Below are 16754 nucleotides of genomic sequence, written 5' to 3' on the forward strand. Positions count from 1 at the left end.
ACCGGAAAAATAAAATGCATTTTATATTCCTACATTACCTGTAGGCGAATGCTCGCCTGAATTAGAGTTGGACATTCCCAGAAACTTTCCAGTTCAACGTGAAGTTCCTTTTCAGTCCCTTTAATCTCGCAGCTTCGAGTTTTCTCAAATTACATGGCATGACGTCTCATTGCCTTGAAGGTATGGTAAATGAGATATTCATCACATCATACATCTTCTTGAGGCATAGTATTTAATCACAGTGACATGCTATGTTTGATATGAGAGAGACGGCACATGCTACGCTGTGTGACAGGATTTTAAACTGTACTGAGTAATGAAAAATATGACAATGATCGAGTAATACGAGAGATTTTATTATAAATGTCTCTATAGGGCGAACCATTAGGACTCAGAAAACAGAGTAAATTCATTTGAATAAAAAAAAGCTTTTGTGTGAATTTGATGTGCACTACTTAGACTACTTTAAATATGATTTTCTGTTTTGTATATTTCTCTTACTGTTAATATTTCAATATTTTGTGTGGGATGTGACATCCATCCACAGGTGTTTTTCCAAAAACCAAAGCAATGATGTAGCAATCTAAATTCAAATAAAATCAACGTTGCAATTATTATATCTGCAATAGGGCGACGCAAGGGTACATTGGTTACATAAGGGCTGGAGGCGGCGGGGGGGGGGGGGGGGGGTAGGGATACAACCTAAAGGTGAATTTTTTTTTCAATTGGATAACATGGATAATACATTTACACGACCAAGACCTCTCTGCTTTCAATATCTTTGTTTTGTTCTTTTTTTCACCAAGGTTTTTTTTTTTTCACTACTTGAAAAATTTGATTTTTTTTTTTTTTTGGGGGGGTCACCCTTGTCATGAACCCTGTTGGGCCGCCTGGGCACTCCTTGACTTCTTCGAGGTCCAATCAACATTGAATGATCACCTTATCCTTTCATAACATTTATCATCTTCTTTTGTCTGACTTTCAGGGTCTGTATCATACGATGGAGCAGAACCCTTCCCTTCTCTATCTTCATTATTATCTCAAGTACACCAATCTCTTTAACCATTCGGCACAAGTACCTGTTTTTCCACACAGTCTTGTAACAGCAATATTATTTCAACTTCATTATGTTACCGTAGCAACCGTCTTGTGGGAAAATAAAAAAAAGGTTAAACTGGCTTGAAAACCCGTGATAATTTGTCCCCAGGGCCCCGGTAGAGAAAACATTCCAGTGTTTTACTTTAACTTACCGCAGTCAGTCAATCGTAAAACATTCACTCTCGTTAGAAAGGGACAAACCCGTGGTAAATCGATATATGTAATATTAAAATTGGAGGAAGTTTAGCTCGGCATAGAAATGTAATCTTTTGGAATAATTTGCCTTTGGCACCAAAATAGTATACTAATCAAAGAGAACAAAGAGGACTCGAACGGATTTCATTGATAATATCAAATATATTTATTGATGTAGCAAATTACACTTGTCAAATTCACAATGCAAAAATACATTTAAAATATCATGACACAAAAATATGATCGGAAAATGGCAATACATGCATTAGATCCATGTTCAAATAAATGATGCTGTAAATGAAATATTAACCGAGAGGATTAATTAAGTACCGCCCTACTGCTCCAAATTTTGAATTATGGATCAATACCAAATGGGACTCAAACTTAGAAAAGTCTACTATGTCATGGAATTGCCAAGACGTAAAAGAATGAAAGACATTAGATGCTTTTTACTATTAACTCTATCTAAACCCCTCAAAAAAGTTCTGCAACTCAAGTTTGAGGGGTAATCAATGTCAAATTGCTCCATCATCTTGTATCCGTATGGTATCATTTGAAAGCATGATTATTCTTCTTTACAATGACGTGCCACATGTTATGCGAATACAATCATGGAATACACAGTGATTATGAATATGTAGCAGTGTAAAAAATGAGAAATTGCCACATGTGTTGCTTTCATTACAACAGTGAATTCCTAATTGTTTCTAGGATGGTGCATTCTCATTTGCATAAAAGACTGAATGTGTTGAATTCATTGCTATAAATGACTACTTACAAACACAAACATTAATATTAGTGACCGATAAATTATTCATCTTTGAAAAAGGACCAAGTGTAGAGATTACACAAGCATGATCCATGCCTTTAATCTTTACGAACGACCCTGAACACTATTAAAACACATTTCATTCATATGATTTTTTTTTAAAGAAAGCACCATTACACCATTGCAAACCATTCCTGTCACCTGGCAAAATTATAAACACATTGCATATTCATACGCAATGCACACTCTGAATTTGTTAGAAAATGATGCACTTTGCGTCACGTCACTTCTGACTTTGTCCTATTACAGCCAGGGAAACTGTACATTACACAATGATAATCATATACAACATGTGACACGTTATAGTAAAACATTTTTTTTTAATGACACCAGTTTTTCACAGTTCAGTAACCATGGTAACAAAAATATCATCCTTCAAAACAGACTCGCATAACTTTTTTGAGGAGTTTAAAAATAGAGGCTGTAATAAATACCAATAAAATTCACTTATTATATGTTTACATTTAATACTCATTTTGGCATGATAAATTCTAAGACAACTTAGAATATGAACAATATAAATAGACAACGTACAATGTACGAAAGACACCAAAAGTCGTTTCGAGCTAGAATAATCTTATCAACGTTACATGAGCATGCTATATTTACCGTAAAATAGAGGAATGAGGAAAAAAAAAGTATAATTGACGATGATAAATATAAAATGTGTACAATGCCAATGGTCTTTTAAAAACATGTTTGCAATATAAATACGACACACACTTGAATTTTAAAATATCGATCGCAACAATTGGGCACAAGGTGAAAATAAGATGTGGATGTAAAAATGGAAGACAATCAATGTTTAGTGGTACTTTTGACCTGAACTCTCTCATAAACATGGCAACTCATATCCATGGAAATTTGAACTTTGTAATAACTCTAAACTATTCTGGAATTTGAATTTCAATTACAGTCGATCATCTCAAGTTTTAGTCTCTTATTTCTCTCATTAAGGGTCAAATCCACAAAAACCCTACAAAATAGATTTACTTATTATAATACATGGAAATATGCTAATACGTCATAATAAAATATTGAATACAGCTCTGTCACAAGATAAAAATGAAATAAAAATAATCGACAAATATATTTTGTTTTAAAACCATCCTGTAATCGCAGCATATTTTGTTTGAGCTTGAAAGAAACAACTACCATACGACTATGATCTCCTATGAACTATAAGCACTTTTATAATTGATCGACATTCTTCTCAACTGACAATGTACTGTCAATTTGAAAACAAAATAACGAAACCGACATTGCTTTAAAAATGTTCGAATAAAAAGTAAAACAAAAAAAGTAGAAGACATTTAGTACTGGAAATCGGATATCGGCAATACTGATTTTATTTACAAACGTAAACATAACGATAAAGCACCAACTCACGGAGATGTAGTCTCCTATAGACTAAATCAATTGCAAAAAGGGAAATTACTATACCCACTGACCATTTAATGGAAGACTGTATTGAAAAACAGGTTACAAATAATGATAATAATGATAATAGTAATAATATTATTAATAATAACAATAACAATGATAATAATCATAATCATAAAGATAAAACATACTACAGTATTTATTTTGAGTGTTTTTCAGATTTTGTGTAATACAGCCAGTGTCATGGGTGAAGATTTAAAAAATTGTCCAGCGACAGTGCAATCTCAACCCTAATAATACACTGTTCATCATTCAAGTTCTGGAATTTATAATTAATTAAACCTTTAATATTGCAACAGAAAGTCGCTAAACTTATCCTTGGAAAAGGATTTTTTCCCCCTTTTTTTCGAGCTAAGATACAGCTCGGGAAAATCAATGTAAGAAAATTTTCAAATTTTGCGCTATTTTTTCAACAGCAAATGTTGTGAGCCGTGTGTGCATTCACGCAACAAAATACTGGACATGTACATGTGTAATCAATGCGAACGTCATTACCTTCATGTGCATATAAATACACCCGTTGCTCCCTCATATACAAATATTAGCTGGATTAGAAAAGAACCATGAAATATAAATATATTATGTATGTGAATTAGTTAACCATTCAAGTTAAAACATTGCAGAATATGAATGACTTTGGCTGCATAATATCTTGATATATTCCATGATAATTATAACACGTCTTCTTCGTCTCTCCTATATCTGAAAATAAATGAAATAAGGGTAAACGCTTTGTAAATTACGAGCTATATGAAATTATGGTCAAGAGAGTATGTGTGTGAAGTATTCAGTTTTATGAATTGAACATTTATCATGAAATTACAAAACGCAATCTCCTATTTAGTTTGTTTAACTTGATGTGCAGCTATCAACCACATAAAAAGTAACTGAATAAATACATTGCAGGCTGATTAACGATGTATAATTAAAATTTAATATTGAAAAAATAATGCCATAAACGAATTTTCATAGACTTGAAATAAAACATGATTACTAAACGAAACTGAGGGGAACAGTAATGTTTTTTTTTGGCTCTTACAAACAGCGGCACTGTTCATGCACTCAAAAGAATGTCATTTGATTATGAGCAGTGGCGTATCTATACGCATTATGACTGCCGTGGCAAATATTATAGGTGTGACCCCACCTCTTCGGGAGCGAAGTAAACAAGACCGTGTGGAAATTTGATTCTAACTAATAACCGCTCAATTTCCTAAGCATTCTTCCCATAAAAAAAAAAGACTACATCAAAAGCTTCATTACTGATAACTTTCCCGTGTGTATTACAAAAGATCCTGATTTTGCTTTATTTCCCATTTCTCTTATGCGTTTTCTCCACCTCTTCAAATTGCACCCCTCAAATGTTACATTTCTTGCAAATTAATGTTTACTTTTAACAGGTACTGCAAACTCAGGACCCCGATCATTTTACATGCATATAAAGCGGTCAATTTTAGAACTTCCCATGTGTGTGCTTCCACAGAGCGCCACCAGGGGCACTTCCCCTTGCCCACCCCATCACAGATACTCTACATGCAAAGGAGCTAATCTGCCCCTAGTCACACTCCTCGAAGATGAGATATGAGGGACCAGTCCTTATGGAATGAGAGTTCAATCTTTCAAGAGAGATTTGTACCTTTTTTGAGTAAAAGTGTATGAGATTCGATATTTCAAGAGTGAATTTTCACCCTTTTTTGGAGTGGAAGTGTAAAAGAAATGCATACTTTCACTCCAAAAAGGTAAAAATTCACTCCTGATAGATTAAAATCTCATTCCATCAGGACTTGTCCCTGATCTCACTCTGAGAGGAGTGAGATTAGGGACCAGATTAGCTCCTTTGCATTTAGAGGCTACTGACTAAGAAAGTTGATGAATTGAATTTGGCAAATTCTTTTGAGATGCTGGCGAGGGTGGTGATTGTTTTACCTGATTGCTAAGAAGGCAAGCAGAAGACCCAAGGTTTAAGATCCTCTCCGAGGGACCTGGTAATGAGAATGGATGCAATACTCTATTCTAGTCTTGTTGAGAAGAGAGAATACTCACCTTCTATGCGCTAACCTGTTGTTTTCACACTGTTTTCCTCTGTATCCCCTCCTACATAAACACGTATCTGGTTTGATGCATTTGCCTCCATACATACACGGCTTATTGCAGAAAGCTATAATGAAACCAAAAAAAAAGATTAAGAGATAACGCCGATAGAAATAAACGGATTCCTGACTGCGCCCATTAAAATGTATGCTTCAGCCATATTGTCATATTTAGATTTGGAAGATATGAAATTTCAAAGTTATAAAAATCAAACAAGCATAATAATGTACTGAAAATATTATACAAAATCGGATGAAAATAAAGTTGTGACATTAAAAGAATCTGACCATTTTAACATAAACTATTGCTACAATATTAAACTACAGTGAAATACGTCTAGCTTTACTGAATAGGACTACTTGCACATAATTATCAATAGGAAAAGAAGAGGAAGATATTTTCATACTTACGGGTTTCACAACTAGATCCCCCATAGCCAGCTTTACACATACATACATTAGGTTCCACACACTCTCCTCCATTCCGACACCCAGACGGACAAATAGCTGAAAACATAGCGAAATTGGCATATAAAAATTAATGCAATAATAATATTAATACACAAATGTATTAGATCTACATACTTGTATTATGAAATTGTTTATCATACAAGGAGTGTTTCATATAGCTATTTGTTAAGTTATAAAACGATTTTAAGGGTCAAGTCCATCCCATTAGATATTGATATGAATTAATATATTCTTTGAATAAATGAACAAAGACCAAGCAAAGCATAATTATGAAAATTTAATAAAAACAATCTGATACAAAATAAGCAACTTATTGCATTTCATACATCTCTTATTTTCACTAAAAACCCTATACAAAACACGGGTGCTACAAAGGCTATCTATTTTGTGTTTTACTATAGAGCATTGTTTTATTATTGAATGCTTCGATTTTTGCAGATTTCACAACTGTTCTTCATTAAAGCGGAATAGGTTTAAAAATGGCAATTATATATCAGGGATGAATCTAAACTTGTTTTACATTATGTTTTACATCTGAAGGGGAAAAGCTCAGCTGAACGTCTTCAGTCTCCTAAGATTTAATAGAACGTTTTAGTTTCCGCTTGTCGCGCGGCAACATGACATCATAATCACCAAAAAATGACTTACTTGGAGTCATTTAAGATACAAGACACAGAAAAAAGTTTTATTTTTATATGAATGTCTACATACAGCACAATGTATCGAATTCTCAAGTTAATTACTGACCACATGAAGTCATGACGTAAATGTTGGTCTTTTCATCTTCTTAATGTTCTGGAAAAATGCTATGAAAAGTGTCACTTTTAAAAGTTTTATCTCCTATCCAAACAATATTTTAGAAATTGTTGATATGGTCACTACTGCCAGCAATCAAGGTGAAAGTTACTGACAATCTGACATAGAATATATCGTCACATTCTAACAAGAATGATTTTGTTATTTTGTTCGTTCAAGATCCACTGTTTTTATCTGAGTATTTGAGAAATTACCTTTATGACATTTTCTTCCTCTGTATCCAGAAGGACATGAACACCAACCAGGCGATACACATCGGCCGCCATTTTGACATCGTGGCTCACAAATAGCTAAGTACAATAAAATTGAATCAAAATCATTTAAATTCAAAAGAAATAAGTGATTGTCATTAATTATATTTTTAACCTACGAGCGAGTACGTGGATAGAAGGCCAATAATCAGATCAAATCTTGATCCTGCATAATAGCAGATTTTGCCATCGCACAAAACCAACTATACTTTGGTTATTTTGCCATCATGCAGTAAATATGAATCTGGCTGTCCGTGGCAAGTGTTAAAATTGCACCCCTTCTTCATCCTGACAGCACGGGGTAAGCATTGGAATCGCGCCTCAAATATCTAAATTCTCAAAAAGTTTGTTAAAGTCACTTCATTTTGACAAAACAAGAACTAATGCAGTACCCACCTCTTTCGCACATTCTCCCTGTATATCCTCTTGGACAGGAGCACATATCTTTCCTCACACATACACCACCGTTACGACAAGGTAGAGAACACATTGCTGTATATGAAAAGTGTCATAAAATAAAAAAGAACATCAAAATCAAAAGAGTTGCACATATTTTGGAAAGTCAGAATATTGGAATGATCGTTAATGTTTTCATTTCCGTAGATTCTCCCGTTATTTTAGGCTTATTATTCCTTGTATTATTCTTATGACTAATCATTTCCCATAGTTAAACTACATGTATACAAACGAAATGTTCTATAGCTTGAATAAGATTTTGGTGTACAAACAAATAGAATTTGAAAAAAGATATCATAATTCTGAGAATGTGACATTTGAAGAAGACAGTGTTTTACAACTAATTAAAGACTTTTAATAACATTATGATTAAAATTTCATTAGAGACTTATTTAACAACAACTGGTGAGCTAATGTGTGGGGAGATTTAAAAAAAATCATAAAAATGAAACATCATATTACCTCTTTGGCAATATTGCCCCTGAAAACCTCGTGGACACACACATAGACCCGGGCTTACACATCTTCCTCCGTTACGACACATTGGTGAACATACAGCTAGAAAGATAGAGACATTGGTACAATATTTCAAAATATGAAACATTTTTTAATAATGATAAATTGTACATTCAATTTGGACCTTTGTTTCTGCCCTTGTATATACCTTATATCAGTGTTATGCTTAAAGCACGTTGTTATTTCGTTCTTTATTTTCTGAAATAAGTCTTTATCATATACAGTATAATATATAATTGATCTCCCATGATTCACTGGAATTATTCTTTGTGATCACTTTTTTTGCATCAGGTTGAGACGATTTCGATTGGTGAGATATGTATATCTCAATATTAATTATATTACAAACTACTTAAAATCCCCATTTCATTACAGTTTATATCAAATATTATGGCTCGCGATTTGCGCTCGCATTGATTGTTAAAAATATATTAAGTCATGTATCTTATTCATAATTCCAAAAGTGCTTTAAATTCTAGGTCGAAATCTTAAACATGCGTGCGCATGTATATTCAGAGACTCAGCTTGTTCTCTATATCCATTTTCAGATCAAGATATCAAAAAAAATTTGCTCGCGCTTTGCGCTCGCATTATTGATGTAGGAAGATTTTCAATTACTCACCCTTTTCATGATTTAAAAAACATGACAAGAGTGTCCCATTTTTAGGTGTAAATCTCGAATTTTTCCACTCGCGATTCGCGCTCACATCAATTGTTTAGTTATATACATATCCTTTCACGATTACAAAAATTGTTTAGAATTTCCATTCTTCAGGTGAAAATTTTCGGCTCGCGCTTCGCATAATTTGATTGTTGAAATATGTAACGTCTTCATGGCTTACTGCAAGCAGCCGTTAACAGATTTTTTTTATCAGATCAAAACGTATGTTAAAAATTTCTGCTTGGGCTTCGCGATACACATCTCGTTTAGGATCACAAATATTGTACAAAATGCTAAAATTTTTGGACAAAATACATGAAAAAAAAAAACTCACGCTTCGCACTCGCACCATCCAAATAAGGCTTATGAGATTATAGGAGTAAAGAGCTTAGAAGTGACTATTAGGACTACGCCTTCAAAGAAACAAACAAAAATCAACTTCGAGCGGCCGATCAGGGAAAATGTGACTGAAAAAAATCCACTACCCCTCTATTGGCGAAGGCTGGATCCGCCCCTGGTCATAGACTTGTTAAAAACTTACGGGTTTGGCAAGCTGGTCCAGTGTATCCTCCTCGACATATACATCGATCAGGGGTGACGCAATATCCACCATTCATACAGTTCACATTACAGGACACTGATAAAATAAACATACATTCTTTTTATTCATTATAAAGTAAACATTTTTAACAAATTATTTCTGCATAATATAACTCATTCCTTTCCATTGTCTGATAGTATGCATTGGAATATTTGACAGCAGGAAGTATTAACAAGCAACGATGGACAAAAACTAGGCAGCTGCCATTTTGATATCGGTAAATCTAATTTGTGCCATCAAAAGCCAGCGAGTAAGATACTTACACAGAACGACATAAACAAGATGTAAAAAAGATTGATATTTATAAGGGGGAGAACGTGAAAGAAGAAAAAGGTGATGGAACTATCATTGTTTGTTTTCTATAGTAATAGAACAGGATTAATATGATTAATGATTATAAAATTCGATATGTGTATATGTCTACCTGGCGAGCTAAGAGATAAATAAATTCAAATTACCAGACACACACACACACACACAGAAAAAAAATGCTGCCCCCCGTGCCCAAGGAAAAAATCCTAGCTACGCCACTGCCAGACAGTGACAGTATAGATTAGCATGATGATAGATATATAAATTTAGTGTAAGATTTGTTATACGTATGCTATTAAAAAATGATTATCAATAAGTATATTACACCCTATGGGATTTCAACGAAATTCAAATTAAACAATGCCAAAACTATTGAACGCAAAAAAATGTTTATATTGAAACATGAAAACGCCCTTTTGACTTCAATATTGACTTCAAATTTAATCACATCTACAAACATGACAAAGCGAATTAAATGAAAATTCATTTGAAAATTAAATATTCTGACAACATGAACAGGAAAGTATTAAAAGCAAATGCAATGATAGCAGCACTCTGCATTAACAGCGAGGTTTCATTAGTATTCAACATTCAGCCAGAAGCTACATAATACGACAAACACGCTCAGCAAGATTAGTTTAACCAAGACAGGGGGAAATGAATGAATTTCAATGCAGAGAACATGGACGACGCCAAGGTATTTAAAAAGGGGTAGCTGACTCGAATATCCTTTTTTATTCTTTATCTCAAATGGATGATAGAGGCATCATAGTAATTCGTATCAGGGTAACTCATCTCAGATCTCTACTTTCGATACTCTTTTTTTCCCAAGCTTTCCCCCCCCCCCCTTCTTTCCTTAATTTTCTTCCCTCTGTTTTCCAGTACTTGAAAAAAATCATGGGGGCAACAGTCACCCCTGATCCCACGTGACGCAGCCAACATTGCAGAAGAAAGCATCTCATCATTAGATGCCCTCCCCCATATGGATCTATTATTCAGAGAGTTTGAATATTTCATGAGCACAGAATAATGAAAAGGGTTATATTCTAATAACTATCTCATGCAGCAAGTATAATAATGTAAGATAATTTTTTTTTATCAGTAAAATAATATTGAAACATTCCGGAATTGATTTTTCATGAACTGACTTACTAATTTCACATCTGCTTCCTGTAAATCCCGGCCAGCAATGACATCGATTGTGAGACATACATCGACCATTGTTCTGACAGACAGGAGAACATTGCCCTGTCAACGGTAAACAAATTATTGCCCGCCAAATGTGTTGGTTAAGAAACAGAGAGGATATACAGTTACCATAGAAACATATTCTTTGAAATGTCATGGACATTGATGGGAAAGGAGAAGGTGGGAATCAGACGTGCCCTAAATGTAAAAAAGAAACTTTCACGAAAGACGCACAATTATAGCATGGTGGGAAACAAAATAGGCAGACTAGCAGATGCTGCTTCTTCACCAATTACGCCAATTATTTCATAGTGCTTTTCAAGGGATACTGGACTTAACATCATTAGGAACGCAACAAAGAGAAACTAAAGGAAACAGAGAGTAACCACCACCATGCATGCAAAACAACACTGCCACAGTAAGAAACATTGTGTAGTTAATACACACAAAACCAATTCAGGGGCGGTGCAAGGGTATAGTTTAATATGGGATCAAGACAAAGGTGGCGCCATTTTTTCCCTTAGGTGAAAAAATAGGGGTGTTCGCAGAGAACAAGGCCCAGGCATCTCCTTTTTATATTATTGTTTCATTTTCTTCCTTTCTCCTCCCCCTTTCATGACTTTAAAAATCATGGGGACAGTTACCACCTACGACGTCTCTGTACCCATTCATTAGTTTACCTTTACTTTTCTTGTATAAAAAGATGGAATTTGACGTGTTGTGATTTGATTCAAATGTGACCAAACCAGGTTTTAATTATAAGGAACAGGAACGTTTGACATTATATAATACGCTCACAATAAAATAGCACTACACACATTTGTTAGTAGACCTTCTTCCTCAGAGAACTCTTCTTCATTTAACATTTCGCCAATATTAAAAACAAATAACGCTATAATTCCTAATTTAACACGTTAGAACTACTTTCTTACCTCGCTGACAATATTGGCCCGTATATCCTACTGGACAAGCACATGTATTAGGCTGAACACATCGACCATTATTAAGACAAGGAGGGTTACACAAGGCTGTAAAGAAAAAAGGGGAAAAGAGGGTGTGAGAAAGGGAGAAAAGGAGAGATCATGGAAAATAATAAAAATACATACAAAACATAAGAGGACATAAAGATGAAAAAATCTTTTTTCTTTCATATTTCCAGTCAAGCGACCATCTTCGTGAATTGAAATCAGAATAAATAAAGCAATCTTCTGTGCTTTCCTTTTTTCATAGATATATTCGTAAGCAGTAGTGCCATTATCATCACTGGCGTATAGAGGGGCTCGGGAAAAGAAAGAGCAAAAAGAGAAAAACAAGAAAAGGGTGAAATGTGATACATATTTTGTTTGAATATGTCTAATGTATCTCAAAATTGAAAAAAAAATCACTATATAAAGGCCAAAATGTTCGCTCCCAGGCGACTTTTTTGACAGAAAATTTTGAATATAGGCCTACACATACTGCGTCCCTCCCTCTCAAATTATTTGGCTTATTACACTGCTGATTTTAATGCAAATAAGTTACGGAACAACGAGTCAGAAAACCAACAATAATAGAAAAGGTGACAAGAATGAATTTCAACATTCTGATAAGATTATGCTCTGACAAATTTTGGCCAAAAACAAGACTCCTCACGAAATGTTTGATTAAAGAACTTACGTCTGAAACACGCATGACCATGATAGCCATCCTTACACACACATCCAACGTTGGGGTCGCATATCATATTCTTAGGACACGGGACTTTGCACTTTGATGCTGTAGAGGGGGAAAATAAATGATTTATATTTTTTATGAAAAAAATCGTTAAAAAAACCCAAAATAGAACTAGAAGAAAAATAAACATAAATCAAGAATATTGTACAGTGTGAACTTTGTATTTTGCATTAATATGTCTCATTTATTGAAGGAAACCTTCAATAACAAGCTTTGCTTTTCAGAAGGTTTCAATTTCATTTCATAACGTCATATTATATTTGGCTTTACTTTGTAACTCTGTTGAAATTTTGGAATGAAATAAATTCGTTATCAATCAATCAATGTGATTATCATATGACTCGGTCAAGCCTGAAGAGCAAGCATAGTTTGAATTTTCAATATCAAAATGAAATTGCTTCAAATAATTGGCCAATATCAAGTCAGAAAATAAGGAATATGCATGAGAAAGGGACGGTTCCGACGGTTCATTACGTCTTTGATGATTTTTGCATTCTTCTTTCACTAAATTATTTCACTAAATTAACTAAGAGTGAGCATATGATAAATCACAAAAACAATTCCGTCAGGTTTTGTTTTCACTGTCCATAATTTGCAATGTGTGAATGGTTTTAATGGTGTTTCATTGGTTGATTTTAAAGTAATTTGGTCCTGTGATACATGCTAGTTTCGCAACTTTTGAAATTAGAAAATGATTTTGACGAACGTGATTTCTATCTCTCGAAACGAGTTTCCCTTTTTTTGCGATGCAAAGTACGTTTCACCCAACAGTCTTTAATATCAGCTGGAAATTAAAAGATTATGCAGAAGCCGAGAAAACAATGTCAAGAAAAATAGTACCTTTGCAAGTAATACCATCCCCATAGTAATTTTCTGGGCAACACCCGCATGAAAACGACCCCAATCCACGAACAGTGCATTCCACGCCTTCAAAACAGGGTCTGTTATCACAAACATTCTTCATGATAGAACATGTTGAACCTGTACCAAAGGAGATAACATGAAACACAAAATTACAATAAAATACTACTCTCTCACATGAAAGTCGCAATATAGGCACAAACAAATTATAAAAAAGAAAAGAAAGTCTCAATATAGGTACCTCTTTTCGCCTAAATTAGCATGAGAAACGAAAACGGGTTCAGCACCCTATTGAAAGGTACGCTCGATCTCCCTCATATGGACATACCCTATCCCGGCCGCTAAATAATTTTTTCCTACATTTTCTGGCATCAGTATAGGGTTTATTACGTCAAAGATAACCCTTCGCGAATTTCAATACAAGATGGATTATATTTAATGACATACTCAGGGGCCGCGGAACGGTTTTCAAAGTGGGGGGGGGGGGGGGGGGGGGCTGACCATGCTAAAAATCACAATCATATGGTCATTTTACGTTTTTGTACACGGTTTTGGAAAAAAGTGGTGGGACTGAAGCCCCCCCTGCCCCCCGGTTCCGCGGCCCCTGATACTTATGGCGGGGAAATTCCATATTAAGTCAATATAGACGATTTCGTTGGCGACAAAAAAAATACAAATCGATGCCCTTAGCTCGCAATCACGTTTGTGCATAATTGCGTTACGTGTAGAGTTTCATCAACATACTCGTCTGACAAGTTGTCAGGTCTGAACTTTTTTAAATTTTTTTATTGGCTGAGAAGCACTGTTACTATGGCAACTGTCAGATGAAAAAGGACTCGTCAATGAAACGTTCGACAAGTCCTTTCATGAAACGCTCCCCTGAGCTTTAGCGGCTAACATCTAATGGAAGAGGCGGAACCCCCATCACCCCGTAAAACTTAGTCTTAAAAGGCAAATTTAAAATAGGGTTTCAAAACTCTAAAATACCTGTATAGCCTGTCTCACAATCACATGTAAAACCATGAATGCTGTCCTGACATTGACCGTGCATGCAGGGATTTGACGCACAGCTTCCTGTACCAGGCGCCATATTAATATCACAGTACTCTCCAGTATAGGGGGATGGGCATGAACACGAGTATTGACGACTGTTCACCGGAAAGCCTGATCTCGAGTCTAGTATACATTCTCCCCCGTTTCGACAACGACAAGCTAATACTGTTACCTAGTGAAATAACATAATGAAATTCAAATATGTATTTATTTCATTCCCAATAGAAAAAAATGTATTACAATGACTTTGCATATGATATCATCATAAATTAAGATATATGATATTTTTTGCAATATGAATGCAGTACCCAAAACGTCAACATTTCATAAACAATTAATATAACTTTTTTGTTGAATAAACTTGATGAGAAAGTCTTCATTGAATCAAAGTAAATCACAATTATGATTATTCCACATGAGTGAGATGAAGGCAAATTATATTTTACATCACAAAGAGAAATGTATCAACTACTGCTGATTTCCTACAATAAAACATATCGATCGCTATTAAAGAAACTTTCAGCAATTACCTCCATCTCAAATGCAACACTCGATCCGCACTCGTCAGTCAACCTCACCGGAACCGTGTAGTCGCCCTCTACGTTTGACAACCAATACAGATGGCCGAATCGTGAGATATTGACGTGGTATAGATCGTCGGAGACCTGGGTTTGTACTGAGAATTCAACCCCTACCCCCGTTGTACTATCAGGGTCTATAGCGTCCAGCTGATGAGTGAAAGCACGGCCAGTGAACGTGACGAACTGGGTATCTACACCAAGAACTGGAGGTACATTGTCTGTTTAAAACAATTAAAAAGATAATGAAATACAATTTTTTCTGAAGAGGTTTAATGTTGAAATTTTTATTTTAAAAAATACAGTATTAAAAAAAAGATACTTCAGGTCTCACTTGAATTCATAAAATATTGTCAGTATGCAAATACTATTGTCTTCACAGAATCGCCCTTTCTTTTTTTTTTATAAATGAAACAAAAATACTGCAATCATTTCCTCAGATAAATTAACCTAAACGTGATTTGCCTTTACCATCAAAAACGTGATACTATGATTTCATATTTATACGACTTATTCTATGGGTCTACATTCTTCATTATCAAATCTACAAAAATATGTTATTTTATGCAATACCTAAAAGAAACAATTATCATGTGACATTGTTTAACTTTATTTGCTTATCAGATGTCATCAATATTCATTTTAAACTGCAGAATTTCGTAATCAAGTTTTTCTAAAAAATATTAATGCACCTAATATGAAGTAAATAGTGATAAAATACAAATACATGCAACCACGTTAGTACGAACTAAATGTCTATGGTAAATTTTGTGTTGATCGGCCAATATCTGGAGATGTGGTCAGGGATAACATTCACTTTTGTTTTGTTCCCTTCCAAAGATTTCGTGACAAATCTCATACCTTCTGATATTGACCACTCGTGTCTGCTGACCAATGGTCGACATTGCTGACAGGAATCTCTCTCATTATGCTGACCGGCGGAGTAACATCGTCTTTCAATCACGCAGGCATTCTCCTAAAGGGCAAGATTTTTAAATGAATTAATTTTGGAATTACTCCTGGGCCTTGTTAGTAAATAGTTTAAAAAGATATAATTTATATCGATGAACGACCATGCAAATGAGAGAAACAGAAAAGAAAATGGTTGTTTTCCTCAGTATACAACATTAGGTTCCTAATACCCGCATAAAACTATTGGGTTTATTTAAAGTAAGAGGGGAAAATAGTCAGGACTATTATAAAAAGAACACTAATGGACATTTCCACGAGTTATTTATAAAAACTTTGGAGACAAAGTATACCAATAACAAGAACAAAATAGGAATATAGAAATGTAAAATATCGAATAACTGATAGTTAACTTCCATGCACTGATTTAATAAATCATTTTCTTTGAGGTGGCATACAACAATTCGTCAACCTATATAGCGAGTCTTCTTCTAAGCAATTTTGATATCCACATCAAGGGAGGAGTGATCGACTAACCTTTGTTGTGCAAGCTCCAATCCAAGTACATATATGACATTTTGAATCATAGTGAATCAATGTCATTGTGTTACTGGGAGACGAATCAGAATACATCACCTGATGACAAAAGGAAAGATTAAACCAACCAGTAATTCACTTTCCTTTAAATTATACTTTTAATTGCGATGGATCTA

General features: G+C 34.5%; 1 protein-coding gene across 1 annotated transcript in view; it reads right to left on the reverse strand.

Annotated features, from left to right (window-relative positions):
* Window positions 1–1435: 1435 nt before the first annotated feature.
* The window catches only part of LOC129259902 (von Willebrand factor D and EGF domain-containing protein-like), a 49060-nt gene continuing 33741 nt past the window's right edge, over window positions 1436–16754 (reverse strand). The window contains exons 16-30 of the mRNA XM_064099039.1: window positions 16579–16677; window positions 15994–16108; window positions 15085–15353; window positions 14489–14726; window positions 13481–13621; window positions 12584–12682; window positions 11860–11955; window positions 10892–10987; window positions 9368–9463; window positions 8112–8207; window positions 7590–7685; window positions 7137–7232; window positions 6067–6162; window positions 5609–5723; window positions 1436–4267 (exon numbers count right to left, since the gene is read on the reverse strand). Of these exons, the coding sequence (XP_063955109.1) occupies window positions 4237–4267; window positions 5609–5723; window positions 6067–6162; window positions 7137–7232; window positions 7590–7685; window positions 8112–8207; window positions 9368–9463; window positions 10892–10987; window positions 11860–11955; window positions 12584–12682; window positions 13481–13621; window positions 14489–14726; window positions 15085–15353; window positions 15994–16108; window positions 16579–16677 (1779 nt within the window). The 3' untranslated portion in view covers window positions 1436–4236. The remainder of the gene's footprint in view (window positions 4268–5608; window positions 5724–6066; window positions 6163–7136; window positions 7233–7589; window positions 7686–8111; window positions 8208–9367; window positions 9464–10891; window positions 10988–11859; window positions 11956–12583; window positions 12683–13480; window positions 13622–14488; window positions 14727–15084; window positions 15354–15993; window positions 16109–16578; window positions 16678–16754) is intronic.

This window comes from Lytechinus pictus, chromosome 1 (assembly GCF_037042905.1).
Source record: "Lytechinus pictus isolate F3 Inbred chromosome 1, Lp3.0, whole genome shotgun sequence".
NCBI classification, from domain to species: Eukaryota; Metazoa; Echinodermata; class Echinoidea; order Temnopleuroida; family Toxopneustidae; genus Lytechinus; species Lytechinus pictus.